At 36.1% G+C, this 17,088-nt stretch overlaps 2 protein-coding genes across 36 annotated transcripts in view; one reads left to right on the plus strand and one right to left on the minus strand.

Annotated features, from left to right (window-relative positions):
- Window positions 1-17,088, plus strand: part of LOC127860029 (uncharacterized) — a 326,167-nt gene that overhangs the window by 20,682 nt on the left and 288,397 nt on the right. The window lies entirely within an intron of this gene.
- LOC127860038 (uncharacterized) lies at window positions 2,195-6,534 on the minus strand. The gene is made up of 5 exons (XM_052397789.1): window positions 6,321-6,534; window positions 5,752-5,957; window positions 5,413-5,536; window positions 5,017-5,154; window positions 2,195-4,707 (listed from the first exon to the last, which is right to left on the minus strand). Exons 1-5 carry the CDS (start codon window positions 6,455-6,457, stop codon window positions 3,867-3,869), a joined length of 1,446 nt encoding a protein of 481 aa, XP_052253749.1. The 5' UTR covers window positions 6,458-6,534; the 3' UTR covers window positions 2,195-3,866.

Raw genomic sequence — 17,088 nt, forward strand, 5'->3', positions numbered from 1 at the left:
CTAGATTTAATTCAGCTATATTCAATGTATCAAAAATAAAATAATTATCATTTTTATACGCCCGTATAAAATAAGGGACGTATTATGTGAAACCCCTTGGCGGGCGGGCGGGCGGCGGGCGGGCGGCGGGCGGCGGGCGGAAGGCATCACTTTGTCCGGACTCTAATTCAAATTGTATTCATCCGATCTTCACCAAACTTGGTCAGCAGTTGCATCTAGTTGATATCTAGGCCAAGTTCGAATATGGGTCATGCCGGGTCAAAAACTAGTTCATAGGGTCAATAAGTGCATTTTCAAAGGGGCCACTTTGTCCGGACTCTATTTCAAATTGTATTCATCCGATCTTCACCAAACTTGGTCAGCAGTTGCATCTAGTTGATATATAGGCCAAGTTCGAATATGGGTCATGCCGGGTCAAAAACTAGGTCATAGGGTCAATTAGTGCATTTTCAACGGCGCCACTTTGTCCGGACTCTAATTCAAATTGTATTCATCCGATCTTCACCAAACTTGGTCAGTAGTTGCATCTAGTTGATATCTAGGTCAAGTCCGAATATGGGTCATGCTGGGTCAAAAACTAGGTCAAAGGGTCAATTAGTGCATTTTACTTTGTCCGGACTCTAATTCAAATTGTATAAATCTTATCTTCACCAAACTTGGTCAGTAGTTGCATCTAGTTGATATCTAGGCCAAGTTCGAATATGGGTCATGCCAGGTAAAAAACTAGGTCATAGGGTCAATTAGTCCATTTTCAACAGCGCCACTTTGTCCGGACTCTTATTCAAATTGTATTCATCCGATCTTTACCAAACTTGGTCAGTAGTTGCATCTAGTTGATATCTAGGTCAAGTTCGAATATGGGTCATGTCGGGTCAAGAACTAGGTCATAGGGTCAATTAGTGCATTTTCAACGGCGCCACTTTGTCCGGACTCTAATTCAAATTGTATTCATCCGAAACTTTTAAACAACTTTTTATCCTGCGTCAAAGTGGTATGGGGGTATAAGTCACATTCAGTGACAAAGCTCTAGTTCAAGTTGAATTCACCAAACTTGGTCAGAGGTAGTATATAGATTATATATCAGTCAGGTCTGATTGGAGACATGCAACCGATTAACACATGCAATATTTTTATACGCCCGTTTTTAAAAACAGGACGTATTATAGTTTCACCCTTGGCGGGCGGCGTCCACAGCAGTGTCCGCTCTCTAATTCAAATAGTTTTCATCCGATCTTCACCAAACTTGGTCAGAAGTTGTGTCTAGACAATATCTAGGTCAAGTCCGAATATGGGTAATGCCGGGTCAAAAACTAGGTCACGGGGTCACTTAGTGCATTTCAAGGATTAAGCATGGTGTCCGCTCTCTAATTGAAGTAGTTTTCACCCGTTCTTCACCAAATTTGGTCAGAAGTTGTGTCTAGATGATATGTAGGTCATGTCCAAATATGGGTCATGCCGTGTCAAAAAATAGATCACGAGGTCAGTTAATGCATTTCAAGCATTTAGCATGGTGTCCGCTCTCTAATTGAAGTAGTTTTCATCTCATCTTCACCTAATTTGGTCAGAAGTTGTGTCTAGATGATATTTAGGTCAAGTTTGAATATGGGTCATGCCGGGTCAAAAAAGAGGTCACGAGGTCACATAGTGCATTTCAAGCATTTAGCATGGTGTCCGCTCTCTAATTCAAATAGTTTTCATCCGATCTTTACCAAACTTGGTCAGAAGTTATGTCAAGACAATATCTAGGTAAAGTTTTAATATGGGTCATGCCGGGTCAAAAACTAGGTCACGGGGTCACTTAGTGCATTTTAAGGATTAAGCATGGTGTCCGCTCTCTAATTGAAGTAGTTTTCACCCGTTCTTCACCAAATTTGGTCAGAAGTGATGTCTAGATGATATGTAGGTCAAGTTCAAATATGGGTCATGCCGTGTCAAAAACTAGGTCACGAGATAACTTAGCGCATTTCAAGCATTTAGCATGGTGTCTGCTCTCTAATTGAAGTAGTTTTCATCTCATCTTCACCAAATTAAGTCAGATGTTACATCTAAATGATATCTAGGTCAAGTTCAAATATGGGTCATTCCGGGTAAATAACTAGGTCTCGAGCATTGAGCATGGTGTCTAAAACCTATGAAGGGCGTATCTTTTGACATTTTGGCTATCTTGTTATAATATAAAGTTGTCAACAAAACAAAATCTGGACAGTTTTATTTCATTGAATAGTCATAACTGAATACATGTACAATACATCTGAAGAGTTTATTACTATTAACCGATTCCGACTCAAAAGCAAAGTGAAAATGGCTATGTGCAAACAGCATAAAACCAGAACAGCATGCGAGAAACTCGCAGTCTGTTCAGGTTTTATGTTGTTAGCTGCTCATTATTATCTAAGGGTTGGAAATGAAACCTTTAAACTTGAACCTAGTAAGAAAGTCCTTTAATAACATTTAACTCTCAAAGGAACTAAAAAAGTAAAAACACGTCAAAACATGTATCTAAGTGGTAAAGGGTTAACATTTTAAAACAGTATACTTGTCACTATCTCAGGGTTCGCACAGGGCTTGAAAAGTGCTTGAAAACGAGTCCTAGGCTTGAAAAGCCCTTGAACAAAGGTTGGCCTTGAAAAAGTGCTAGAAAAATACTTATTTCATGTAAAAAAGCCTTGAAAATTTTTATTTTATTCAAAATTACTTTTATCATCGACATAAACTTAAATCGTTCTTAAGGAAAATATTACAAAAATTTATCATAAATTCCTTCGCGCAAAAAATGTGTACCAAAATATAAGTTTCGTACACTATTGGGTACGAAACATTAAGTGTAAACGTCACAGATTATGTGTACTACGTCAGAGGTTCGCCATTGTGATCAATTTTCGCGAGTAAAAATTCAGCGATGGGGAAGTGTCGTTTCAAACCAGAGTGGTTAACTGAATATTCCTGGCGCTACTTTCTGGTCATAAACACCGATGATATGCAGAAAAATGCTTAAATAATTACAACTTATACGATCCGTCAACATTCTTTAAACATGAATATTCATGGCGCTATTTTCTGGTCATAAAGAAGTTGTCAAAATGACGTTTATCGTTATGTTTTGCGCGAAACTTATGAATGTTCCTCGGAACAGAAAACAAATGACATTTGAAAAGCACATTGTTGGGTCTATATAAAGACCATTGGTGTCGGGGGGAATGGGTTAAAGCGCTTTGAAAAGCCACGATAAAGGGGAAACCCACAAAGAAAACATGAAATTGAGAAGCAAACAGGGGTCCTGCATTGTGCTTTTTGGTGAAACAGGAAGGTGCTATTGTTAAAACTGTGCAATCTAAAACAGACATTAACAACAACAGCCCTGTGAAATACAAAATGTTATAGTAACTGACTTCTGTTTAAATGAAATGAACTAGTCTGTTTGATGTGAGCATATAAAGAGACAGTGTGTTTGTTTGTAATAACTTTAAAAAGTAAATACATATGTGAGACTCATTGAGTTAAGGATGGATAACATTTATGTGTATGTAATAATTAGAAATAACACAAATGATTTATTGTGAAATTAGTTTAATGTGTTAGAGCAAATAAATGATATATACTGTGTTAATCTGGCTTGAAAATGCATTTTTTTTTAAGGAAACTCACATACGGTTCTCGGCCTTGAAAATGAAAATTTGGCCTTAAAAAGTCCTTGAAAAGTGCTTGAATTTAGGTTTGAGATTTTTGTTTGAACCATGTATCTATACAAGTTATGGCTTAGATTAAGGGGAGGGCTTGAAATAGTACTGTGAAAATGATTGTTCAGAGTTTGAAAATCATGTTGATGTCTTTGATAAAGACTTTCTCACTATTTTAAAACATAAAAGTTATTCACAGTTTAAAATAGTGAGAAACTCTTCATATGCATTCTTAGCAAGTTTTAAACGGTCTGCATATTCAACATGATTTTCAAACTCTGAACAATCCTTTTCACAGTTATAATATTCATGTTCATAGACATCACTATCACTAGTATACGCTTCTTCATCCAGTTCTAGTAACTGTTCTGAAATTGTTTCAGTTTGAGTGGTTTTACACAAGAAAATTGGAATAGCACAGTTACTACCAACAATTTTATCTTGCTTGTTATTAAAATCAGGGACATTGTTGTTTTGGTCTGATTCAGAACATTTAACTTGACTGTTTTGAGCATCACTGTCACTTGATTTAGAACCCTCATGTCCACTTATTTTTTTCAACACTTGGTCCTGATCCACTTGCTCAGTGGTTTGTAAGGAGACACAGTTTTTTTCATGCGACACAATTTCCTCTGATTTTGACAGTTCTTGTTCACCTATAGTAAGTTCATACTTGGTAGAGACCTGTGATTGTGTTACATGCTCTTCATCCCTTCTGACAAGGCTAGTCTCCTCTTCAGTATGGCTATCTGAAGACTCGATCATCTGTAACTCTGATTCCTTGGGAGCTGTGCTGGGAACTGTTCTGGCTTTCTGTTCAGTATTCTCCCCTAATTGTCTAGTAGTTGATCCTCTATTACAACTTGGCTCCTGACGAAGCCTACGCATCGCTGCTGCGTTCCAAAGATGAACAGCTTCTGTAGGATCATAGTCCTGTACAGCCTCAGTTTCCAGAACAACCATCATCTGATTACTCAGGTTAGTGTCCAGCAGTGTGTTTCTGGAAGCTGATTTTGTGTTCTTTAGGTAACTGAAAAATATATAAGTGAACCTGTTATTTTCTCGACTGTTACCATCCTTGCATAATGATTCGGGCTACAGGATAATAACACTTATTATGAATAATGCTAAATTGAATATAATTAAAAAGAATGTCTGAAACCCAATACACTATTAGATATTGAAAATAGTAATTAAAATAACTACTTTTTTATGGTTCAGAGAAACATTAAAATGACTTGTATGAAAACTTGTGTAAATAAGAATAATCATAATGAAGAATAGTTGATATTTTATCAAGTTACAGGGCACAGTGGATGATTGAATGATTGGAAAGTACCAGAAACCCCTTTCAGCATCTGCTGATGATGCTGGTATGGTATAGACCAAATCAACTAGTGCCAGTATATTCGGACATACTTTTCCAAGCTTGGAGTTAACATCTGCCCATGTGAAGCTGCTGACAGGACCGGAAAACCTTCAATGCAAAAATGAAAACTATAATTAATTTCAGAAAAAAACATAAATATAAAAGCTATTGGTATGTTTTATTGTTATTTCAAAAGCTACACTGTAAACAATAGTGGATAATTGCTGTCATAAAGTAATTAATATAACAATGTGAAATGACTTATCATTATGTCACTGAAAACCCTACTTCAACTTGTTGACATCTAGCTATTATTATAATACAAAGACCAGGCAAACAAGCCTATGCTTTCGTATATTGTTTTACCTTGTTGGCATTAGCTGTTTTAATTTGGTCCGTTCATGAGCAACCTGGTTTATTTCTACACCAGCATCTTCCAAAGCTGTACCAAAATGGTCCACTAGCTGATCAACCTCGTCATCCCCATAGTCTAAAAATTATTAAATATTTATATGTTATAAGAATAATATGATCACAATGATAGAATGATCCCATCAGTCTGCCACAGGAAACATAACATAAACTTAAGTAAGCAATACTTAATAACTGCCAGATAGTTAATGACAAAAAGTCTGTATATTCATTTAATGGACACTGAATTATATCATTTAGTAAAATTGTATTTTAATTAAAGTCATTGTTCACCTTGGAGATCCTTGGCCTCACTAGGGAACAGCGACAAGTTGAATGCAGAAACTGCAGCTAGGATTCCCGGTTTGTCAGTGAATCGCTGATGGAGGGACTCTACTATGGCTGTCAGAAATTTCTGTCTAGCAGAGATAAATGACCGATCATCTCCTGTCAGCTGGGCTGGTGCTGTTTCCATAGCCTGTCGAAGTTTCATTCCATTTCTAAAGGAGAAGTTATACCACTTTCATGCATCTTTAAATGGGATACATTATAATATAGAAACACCAATTTAAATTTTAAATAGCGACAGTGTAGTTGTGTTTGTTTCTTGTTCTTGTCTATGCGATAATGTCTTGTGTTAAATGTAAAAGTGTTGCCTCTGTTAGTCTAATTCGCATTGTGTTTCCCATTTCTTATGTAATAATGCTGCAGCAAATTCAATTACATCTTTTGAAATTAGAATATTGCATAATACATGTACATACAAATATTTTGATAATTGAATATTACATGTAAATAATTAAATAAATGTTTTAAAACTAAAAATAATCTTATTGTTTTGTGTCTGTAAAACACTAGTCTACCTGTTTTTCATTTTCTCAAGACCAACGACAGCCATGTCGATTTCGCTCAACACCTCCGACACACATGCTGTTTGTGACTGGAACTTCCTGCTTATGCCAGACAGTATTTCCAGTACGTCTAACAGGAAATGGAGCATTAACCAAACAGATTTGGTCTGGGCACAAGCATAAAAACCCTTGGCCTTGTTTCCCTTCTCGGTTCTGCTGAAAGACACATCTCTGTTCTGCAGCTGAATAAAAACAAACAAGAAAACTTTATTAAAAATATGTCTTCTACTTCTACCTAACAATTTAATTAAAATAAATTAAAATGCCTATTTCCAGTAACTGTGACCTTCACCTGTGACCTTTGACCTAGTGACCTCAAAATCAATAGGGGTCATCTGCAAGTCATAATCAATGTACCTATGAAGTTTCATGATCCTAGGCCCAAGCATTCTTGAGTTATCATCTGACAACCACCTGGTGGACGGACCGACAGACAGACCGACATGAGCAAAGCAATATACCCCCTCTTCTTCGAAGGGGGGCATAAATATAGTGCAATATGAGTAATACAATTTTTATAAATACTTGCAAAATGTATTAAATAATAATAAATATTATTATTGAATTAAGACACCAGTTTGAAACGCTTTTGTTTATAATTCTAAATATAAAATGAGTTAACAAATCTAAGTCACTTAGTGCAAGTAAAATAATATAAAAGAAAACATGCACACCTGTCCCAGATGAGTGACAAATATGTCATAGCCTTTCAGGAAATTCCCAATTGCTGTCTGCAGGTGGCCATCTAGTACCAGACACTCTTGTAGGATAGACCATTTTTTTTCCGGTTGCTTTACTGGTTTCTTTTAGTCATGACCTTGTAACATTACTGTTTCGATAAAAGTAATAGATGTTTGTCAAGAAAAGTTCAACTTTGTTGTACAAAGTAATTTTCTCTTTTAATGTGTCTTTAAAAGAAAGTTCTAACTTGTGACCATTACAGTGCACACCAACTATGAAAGGTCTGTTAACTGCTTCCCGCAATCGCTGCACAGCTCCAGATTTGGCTCCTAACATAACACTAGCGCCGTCAGTCCCGGTAGCAACTAACTTGTCACTGTAATCTGTTGATAAATTTTTCAGTCCATCTTGCATGACCCCACATATTGTTTCTGCATCAGCCCTTGGGACATTTTTTACCAATGAAAAATTTACCTGAATTTTCCCCTTTATACAAGTTCGTACATAAACTATTTCAGCTTCCTGAAATGAGACATCTGTTGTACCGTCAGAAATAACAGCAATGAATTTACTGTCCTGAATACTCTTTCTGATTTTTTCTCGTGCTGCTTCAGCAATGAAATTCATGAACTCTGTGGCTGCACTATTGTTCAAGTAAGTCATCCCAATATCAAGACCCTGGGCCTTATTAAGACAACAAAGTTCTGAATAATCTGTGAATGGTCTACACTTTTTAGCAATGTAATGCACATTTCGAAATTTGAAACACAACTGGGAAATAGTTTTTTCATTGAGCTTTTGTAATGCCTTATGGGCCTCAGAGTTTGTTTTGTCACTATTAATTTGAGCCTCATCCTTTTTTACATTCATGTAGTGTGACTGCGAATCCTCATGTGCTTTAACAGAATCTTTTCTAAAAAAATTTGAACCTGTAACGAAACTACCGTTGTTTTCAAATTTGACACAAATCTTGCATTTCATCAAACGCGACTCTTTATCAAATTCAAGCCATTGGAATTCCTGAAGCCACAATGTTTGAAAGTTACGCTTTCTTGATTCAATTTCATATTTTCTCTTCCTTTCTTTTTGATTTTCGGTTGTTTTGGTTTGTTCCTTTGAGTGTTTTGACTTACTTTTATTAAAAATAGAAAAGACGCTACCTTCGCTACCGTCCGCCATGTTGAAACGTCCGCCGAGTAGAACTTGTGTTGAGCGTTTAGATTGGCTTATACAACGCAAGCGACCAATCAAATCTCGTTTTACTTGTACTTGATAAAAGCATATATTGACCCAAAGAAAATAAATAGATACAAGGGGAAAAGGCGAAAAAACACCACAATTATGCTAATACGAAACGGACTTGCCCGGCGGACTATCTACTTTGGAAAATCACTTGCCCGCGACGATTTTAACCCGGCACGGGCAAGCGGGCGTCCGCTTAAAAAAAGCCCTGAACTTTAAGACTCTCTGCCAACGGTAAACCACTCTGCTTAGCTTTCAAAGTTGTAGCACAACGAGCACTATGCGTTTTAAACTTATTTACATCAATCCCAGCTTTACTCATCATGAATTTGACCCATCTAGCAATAGTAGTAGGTCCAACAGAGTTATAAGGCTATATATAACTGATAAACAAATTCATATTTACTCCACGTAATGTCCTTGTACGTGAAATATATTCTTCAAGTGTAGTGTACACACATATAGCATTATCTAAATTGTATTTCTTTAGCATAACAAAAGGGTTTACTTTACCCTTACGACATTGCTTCAATAACCCACTATAGTATACAACAAAGAATGAATCTTCTTGTTTCATTCCGTCCAAAGTTAATAAACTAACTGAATGTGAACGACTTGCTTGAGTGAGCACAATAAGAGTTACTAATTTGCAACATAACATCTTCAAAGTCAAAGATGAAACTGGTGTCAACGTCTTCAAATAACGCAGAAGAATGGCCACATCCCAGGTCTCTGTATATTTAACACGTCTTGGCCGTAAATTGAAAACTCCTGTCATATATCTGACAACTATTGGATGTGAACCAACAGAATGTCCATCTACTAATTTACACAAATTTGACAATGCACTACGAGCAGTGTTCAATGTTTCATAGCTATATTTTTGTTTGTATAAATAAGTAAGAAATTCTATTACTGATTCAATAGTCGTTTGAAAAATATCACTTTTCCTTTCGCAACAGAAGAGAACCCATTTCTTGATGTAACACTGATATTGCTGCTTAGTGGATTTTCTCCAAGAAGCCATGAGAATTTAGACAGATTCTTCCGATAAAGATCGGCTTTTGAAGGAATTCCTGATATATGACATACCATCAAATGCAACTTGTTCACCAGAGGATGTACCTTGTTGGTTCCTGGAACATTCAAAGTCTGTTTCTTCACCTTCAAGATGAGAGGATCCTGTATCAACATCTCGAGGATTGGAGTAAACCAATTCTGCGTTACCCAAAGAGGTGCCACCAGGACCATCTCCACAGCATCCGCCCGTACTTTCTGTACTAGGCGTCCCAGCAAACTGAAAGGTGGAAATGCATATATCAGCATATTTGACCAGTTTAATGCAAATGCATCCACAAAAGCTGCATCAGGATCAGGTTTCCAGGAGACATATCTGTCAAGTTGCTTGTTGAGCCTGGAGGCAAATAAGTCAATTTCAGGCATTCCAAAGCATTCGATTATCTCATTAAATAACATCGTATTTAACATCCACTCTGTATTATCTTGAAATTCTCTAGAAAACTTATCTGCAGAATTATCAACACCAGGAATATGGGTGGCAGACAACCAGATATTTTTCTGACAACACCATGACCAAATATCATTTGCCAAGGCATTCAAATGTTCTATTCTACCTCCCATATTATTGAGATATGCCACTGCACATGTATTGTCTGATCTTACTTGTACATGACAATTTTTGATGGATTTGCAAAATGACCTTAGTGCATGTAAAACAGCTAACAATTCCAGGTAGTTGTTGTGAATTTGGTACTCAAGGTCTCTCCATCTACCTCCTATTTCATTTTGCTCACAAACAGCTCCCCAACCATCATTTGAAGCATCACAAGTGATTACTAAACTTGGATTTGCATGAATGAGTCTCCTTTTTTGGTGAGCAAGATTATCAATCCACCATTGGAGCTCATTTTTAATGCCCTTAGAGACATTCATCCACGAATCAAAATCACCCTTTATGTTTTGTAAAGCTAAGATTTTTTGTCTCTCAATTACTCTATAATGAAGAGGAGCAAACTCAACAGCAGAAAACGTTGAGACCATGAGACCCATAACCCTAGCAACTTGTCGAATTTTTGCGAAAGTCATGTTTTGCAATTCTGAACATGCTTGGACAATGTTTGCAACTTTTTCTTTGGGTAAAGTTACTGTCATGCTTACAGAATCAATTAGATTCCCAAGAAATATTATTTGCTGTGTAGGGACCAAAACAGATTTCTGTTCATGTGTAATGAAACCTACATCAGTTATCAACCTGACAGTATCTTTAACATTTCTTTCACAATCTTGCATTGTGTGTGCTAAAATTATCGAGTCATCTATGAACCCAGAAATTGTGATACCAAGCATGGGCAAAGATGCAAAAACGGGCTTAAGCAGGCGAGTAAAACTTATTGGCGCCAAAGAAATACCATTTGGAAGGCATTCAAACTGGTAGATTTTGCTCTTAAAGATGAAGCGCAATTTTACTTTATGTTCCGGTGCAATAGAAACTGAATAATATGCATGCCTTAAATCTACTGATGCAAAATAACAGCCAGGAGTGACTAGTTTGAGAACAGATTCAAGGGTATCCATTTTAAAATGGTGGTACTCGATAAATTGATTTAAATCTTTTAAATTCAATATCAGTCTACATGTACCATCCTTTTTCGGAACAGTGAAAATTGGAGAAATGAACTCGTTAGGGTCATGTTCAACTTGGGTAATAACTTTCATTGATAATAACTCTTGTATTTCATGATCAATTTGATCACTTTCATTTGAAGAAAATCTGTTTGCTTGACAAAATGTCTTAACTGGGTTTACATTATCAATGAACTTGATGTGAAAATGCTCCACCATATCCAAAATGGATTTATAACTAGTTATTTTTCTCCAATTTTCAACAAAATATTTCAATCTACCAGCTTCAAAGGTACTAACCTTGTCTATTTCCTTGGTGCCAATGCTCGGCCGTTTTTTTAAAAGCCAGCATCACCACAGCCTCGACCACGAAATCGGCCTCGACCTCTAAACCCCGATCTGTATGGATGGGGACGACGGAAGTCACGTCCTCTGCCAAATTGCTGCCCAATGCGGCCAATTTTGTTGAGATCGTTTATCTCACGAACATTCCTATTAACGTCATTGTCATCACCATACAAAAAATCTGTACATGGCAATGATGGAGAGGCAAGATAATGGTATTTGGGGTCCAAACTGCTTTTGTGAAGCTCTTTTCTTCTTATGTTAATGTTTCTGTTGGTCTGGCCTAAAAGGGCTATAGCATTGGTTGAAAGATCAATGGCCTTACTACATGCAACTGATGGGTCTTCTGTGGAATTGGCTAATATGTCAACAGATTTGGTAATGTTAGATGCTGCTTTCACCAAAAGTTCTTGAACACTTGGCATTTTATTATCATCATATTGAACCTGAGATCGCAGCAGACGCCATATCCCTTGATTAACACGAGTTTTAACAAGAGCATCACAATTTTCAGGCCGATGCACCTGTTTCAAAAGCTCATTCATTTTATCATCAGACAGTTCGTTCCTGAAAGAACTATTCATAAATTTTGCTAGATCATCATTGACCTTTTTATCAACAGGGTCAGAATTACTAAAACGTTCCATAAGGTTCCGAAAAACCGGATTGGGACTTACACTTTCTTGATCAATTTCATCAAAAGACTGTCCATCGTCATCATAGAACTGGTCCTCTGAATACTCTTCATCGTTATACTGAGTAGATTCAAGTTTCTCAATACGTTCTTTCTGACTTTTCATATTTTCATTGAGCTCTTGCAAAATAGAGAGAACTTCACGAGTGAGTTCAGGCTCCTTAGACATAGAACTTGTGGACGTAGAACACTGACCTTTGTTAGAAACAGTTTAAGGTGTGTCCTCAGACACCGAAGAGGTCTTATTTGCGACCAAAACCGACTTACTGGGTGGTTTTTTACTGTTTTACTGGACTTCTTTGTTCGCCATGACGTGTTAAATATACAGAGACCTAAGAAAAAATGTGCCGGATATCGTAAACCGGTCTCTGACACGTGTTTAGACTGGTAAAAATTTCCGAAGATTTTTTTTACAAAAAACAAGTTTCTTTTTATTTTTTCCGAAGAAAAATAACGAAATTCAGTCAAATTAGTTATGAATGACAAAATAATTCCAATAATTGCTACTAATAGCAATAAAACTGACATGTGCGATACCGAAGTATAAACCGCGAACGAACTAATTCGTTACGGAAATCGATCACGCCGAAGCGTCTGTACTCAACGAGTAGCTAAATTGCACTGACAATATATCGATCTGCTCGTGCACATCTCATTTGAGCACGGAAGTTGTCAACATAGAATTATGTTGAAGGAAATACCAGTGTAATATTATTGTTTAAAGTTGATTAATAAATTATCAAGCAAGACATGTGTTTTTTTCAGTAACATGCAAGATGTATCTTTAAAAATGAAAAATTATTCATTTCATCTCATTAAAATTCATAATGCTATGCATGGCAGAACCCCAGTGCTCATACTTTTGCATGGTACATCAAAATTGGTGTAAACATTATTTTGTTTTCAATATCCTTAAACATTTTATTCTTGGTTTACAACAAAATCAGTAAATTGTTTGATTTTAATAACTTAACTTATTCAGTTATTGCACAAAGAATGTCCAGTGCAATATAGTAATAAGTGCACTTGTTACAGTATCGCACTAAAAATATCTCAGTGTCAAATGAAGTTATGTGCAAATTCATCAAATATAATATTACTTGGTAGTAATATAGTGAAATACATTTTATCTTATATATTTTTAGTTTTAAAACTGTATAAAAATGTTAACAGTGTTAAAATCAAAGCTCAATCTTTTAAAACAATCAGTTGTTTAACTCTCCTCAGTCCTGTAAAATTTTGAAATATGGACTTATCACTGTTTTGCACTATTAAAGGTGATGATTTCATAAACCACTTAGCGTATATTATCTAGAGTCCTTGGATAAACCTACTAATAAACCAAAAACAAACTAACACAATTATGTGTACCAGTAATCATAATATCCGCCAGGAATAAACATGACCTACTTTCAAACGAAAACCGGAAATCATGAGAAAGATCGTCGTAATAGTCATTAATAAACAGAAAATAAATTAAAACTTTAAAAAATAGAAACATGAGCTGTGTTTTTGAAACACAATGCCCTCTACTGCGCTTTGAAGCCGCACAGCAGCTATTTTAGAAAAAATGTTATATTTTGAATATAAAGGTCACATTGACCTTGACCTTTGATCTAGTGACCTCAAACTATGTTTGATTGTAGATCTCAATGAGATGCATGCACATGTGAAGTTTAAAGTACATAGACCCAAGAGTTTTCATTTTATGAGCAAGGTTAAAGTTATGGGACAAACAGATACATTATGAATGACAGACAGTCAGGCCAAAAACAATATACCCCTTATCATTCGATCGGGGGCCATAAAAACATTTACTGTCCTGCACTTCTTGCGGGGTTTTGACAAAGGCACGATACAATGAGGAGGGTAATGATAGTATGAGAATAAGGTATAGATATAGATAAATGAATTGCTCAATTAACGAGGATATAATGTATGCGGCCGTGTTGTCATCACATATCATAATGTTTCGGGTTTTATGACCTATTTTTAACCTTCCATAATTGATGGTCGCCCTCCCCCCCACCCCCCACCCTCCCCAAAAAAAACAAAAACAATGAACAACAACAACACATTGGTAGTCTACACAGGCTACATCTCATCTCAACAGACAAATAACGTATTGCCATCTGTCAATCAATTTATCACTTGCATCATCGCTTTGTTCACTGTTTTCCTCGACTAGATTACAGTACAGCTCACGCAAAACAAACATATTCCGCGATCCGCGGAGTCAGACGCCATCTTGTGTTCGCGGAGTCTACTCGGAATCGACTATCTGGTCGCCGAGTAGCCGCGTCTGTCCGCCGAGGCACTCCGCATCTCGTCTCCGCGACGCGCCTCAGCATGATGCCGAGTAATTTGTTGATGATGTCGAGTCATTCGGCGGACAATCGTATTAATTACAATTTACTATGTACATGTACCTCGGATAGAAATGGACTCCGAGTTTCGCATCATAAAATTTATTACATGGAGCGTTACTACGTTGCGAAACAATTCACTACATAATACATTGACAATAAGGTTTTGCATCATCTGTCCAAATTATCTTTATTAACTGTTTCTTAACCCTTTCCCTGATAGATGCGTATAATCCCGAGTCTATCGTTTCCCCGATACATGCGTTTATGACTGTCATTATTGATTTCCACATACATGTGAATTTTCCCGTCTCTATCCATTACTTGCTAATCCCGTGTATTCCATTTTCAAATGCAAATTCTGATTAATACTGACGAGAAAAGTGCTCAAGAAAACTCATTAACACAGACATCCAACATTTTTCTAAAGTATCAAATGAATTTCGGCATATAATTCTAATAAAGATTTGATGAAATAGGTGTCCAATCGGGACAAGGGTAACACAAATAAATACATGTATATGCCCATGATATTTTCATGTCTAGTGTTTATCTAAAACAAAAAGCGCGCGAAAATAGGCGTGGGTGAATTTATTGATACACAGAACTACGTAGCGCAGACAGCATTGTAAAACTTCGTAGTGAATTTCCATTTGAGTATCGGGGTATCTCGCAAATGATTTTGACATTTTCCTGAATAAAATAAAAGTCAAAAACGCTGTATCATTTTCATATTAAAGTTCGTTCAATATTGCAACAATTACTGTATTGTATCTGATTGCACACAAAGTGCGGTGTAAAGTTAATATTCTTTTACAACGACCAATAAACAGCGTCATCTATATTCAGATTTTATGCAACATGTATAAGTCATTTTCTGAAAATTGGGAGAACGGAAAAGCGATTTTTCGAAAATAAACCAACGTTTTTTTCCATTTAATTTGTCATAATTATTTATATTTTGTTTTGTCTGTGTATGTTTGATTGGTTTTCAATTGTTTTAAGCAAATCTTATGAAAAAAAATATCGTAATGGTAAATGCCCCGTTTCCGAGATCATATACGAGAATTACTTCAATATGTTTACTGATGAATTATGGTTTTGACAGACGACACTCGCTTATCTAATTTGTAATACACGGGATATTGGATTATCGGTGCTTGATTGAGCAATAAAACAAAGACGCAGTCGGCGGTTTTCAGAAGGCCTTTTGTACTGACCAACATAATAATTAATAGTGCACGTGCTTATCTAACATTTAGGGATAAAACACACGGGGGACTAGACACTTTGTGCTTGTTTGGGCCATAACCGGTGGTTATTTTCAGTAGCACACGTGTCAAGAAACTATCGAGTTCGGGTAATAAAGCACTGAGATTATGATCTGAAAACTTCATGGAGTCTGAAATGAAACAAAATGCCGACAAATCAAAAGATTTACCGCCTAATGTTTCAGTATAAAAAAATGCCGACAAATCAAAAGATTAACCGCCTAATGTTTCAGTATAGAATTCGATATTTTAAGGCGGGGTTCTCACTGCATTTCCTTTTAGATTCGCATACGCTTTTATTACTTGTTATATCCTCGTATTATTTGCACAGATTTATTAAAATTACAATGAAAATGCTCACGCTTTCCAGGCAGATAACGTGATTTTACACAAGTCATCTTTATTTTTGCGCAATTTCTATAAGAACAGCAGATTTTCAAGTGTATTTAATTGTCACAATAATGATACTGTCTTGCGTCGCAATATTATTTTGGTAGTCACATTTATGCCGAGTTTAATGTTTCAATATATTGCCCGATAATTTCGTTTATTAAATTTATATTTAGATGCAACATGTACATGGCCATTTCTGAAAATCGGGACGAAGTGAAAGTAATCATTTTTAAATATAAACGAATATAGGTTTTTATTAAAATTGTCAACATTATTTATATTTGTTTTCTATGTGTATATTTGTTTGGTTCTCATATGTATTTTCGCAAATCTTATGATACTCAATATGTTATTTTCGATGTTTAAAGCAAATCTTGTTTCGAGATCATGTTCGGGATTAAACTGTGAAAGGTTCATTGATATGGTTATAATGATATAAAATCATTATGTATGAAGTTCCGTATGCAGAGAAGCTGACCAAAGGTTTACACAATCACGCAGAAGTAAATATATCAACGTATTATTTGTATCTGTTTCTAATAATCGTTTATGTAAAAAATATTTAACATGTGTTATAGTATATAATAAATATTTGTATTTTTTCGGCGAACCGCCGCGTGTAAAGACGCGGCGTGATGCCGCGGATCGATGCCGAGGCAGGAACAGACGCGGCGTAACTCCGCGAATTATTGCGGAGCGCCTCGGCATGATGCCGAGGGAATACTCGTTGTGGATGCGGAGTAATTTCGAAAACAAAAGAGTGTGTCCGCGGCATAGCCGCGGATTTTGTTGGTTTTGCGTGAGCTGTACTGTAGATTGTCAAGGCTCTCAATATTTGATCAAGGACTATATTTGATAGTGAATTTTTTTTGTCTGAAAAATTGATATTTCGTTATAATTTGATATCTTTTATTCAAAATTATGTTTTTACTAATAAATATCATAGCCACATGCTAACCACCTATGGACATGAGTCGCGAAAATACTGACTTTGAAAAAAGTTTGAAATTTTCGTTTCTAAATTATTTAAAATAATTTGATTGAAAACGAAAGTTCAACTATTGTGTGTGTGTGTGTGTTTTAAC

The sequence above is a fragment of the Dreissena polymorpha genome, chromosome 15 (assembly GCF_020536995.1).
Source record: "Dreissena polymorpha isolate Duluth1 chromosome 15, UMN_Dpol_1.0, whole genome shotgun sequence".
Lineage (NCBI taxonomy): Eukaryota > Metazoa > Mollusca > Bivalvia > Myida > Dreissenidae > Dreissena > Dreissena polymorpha.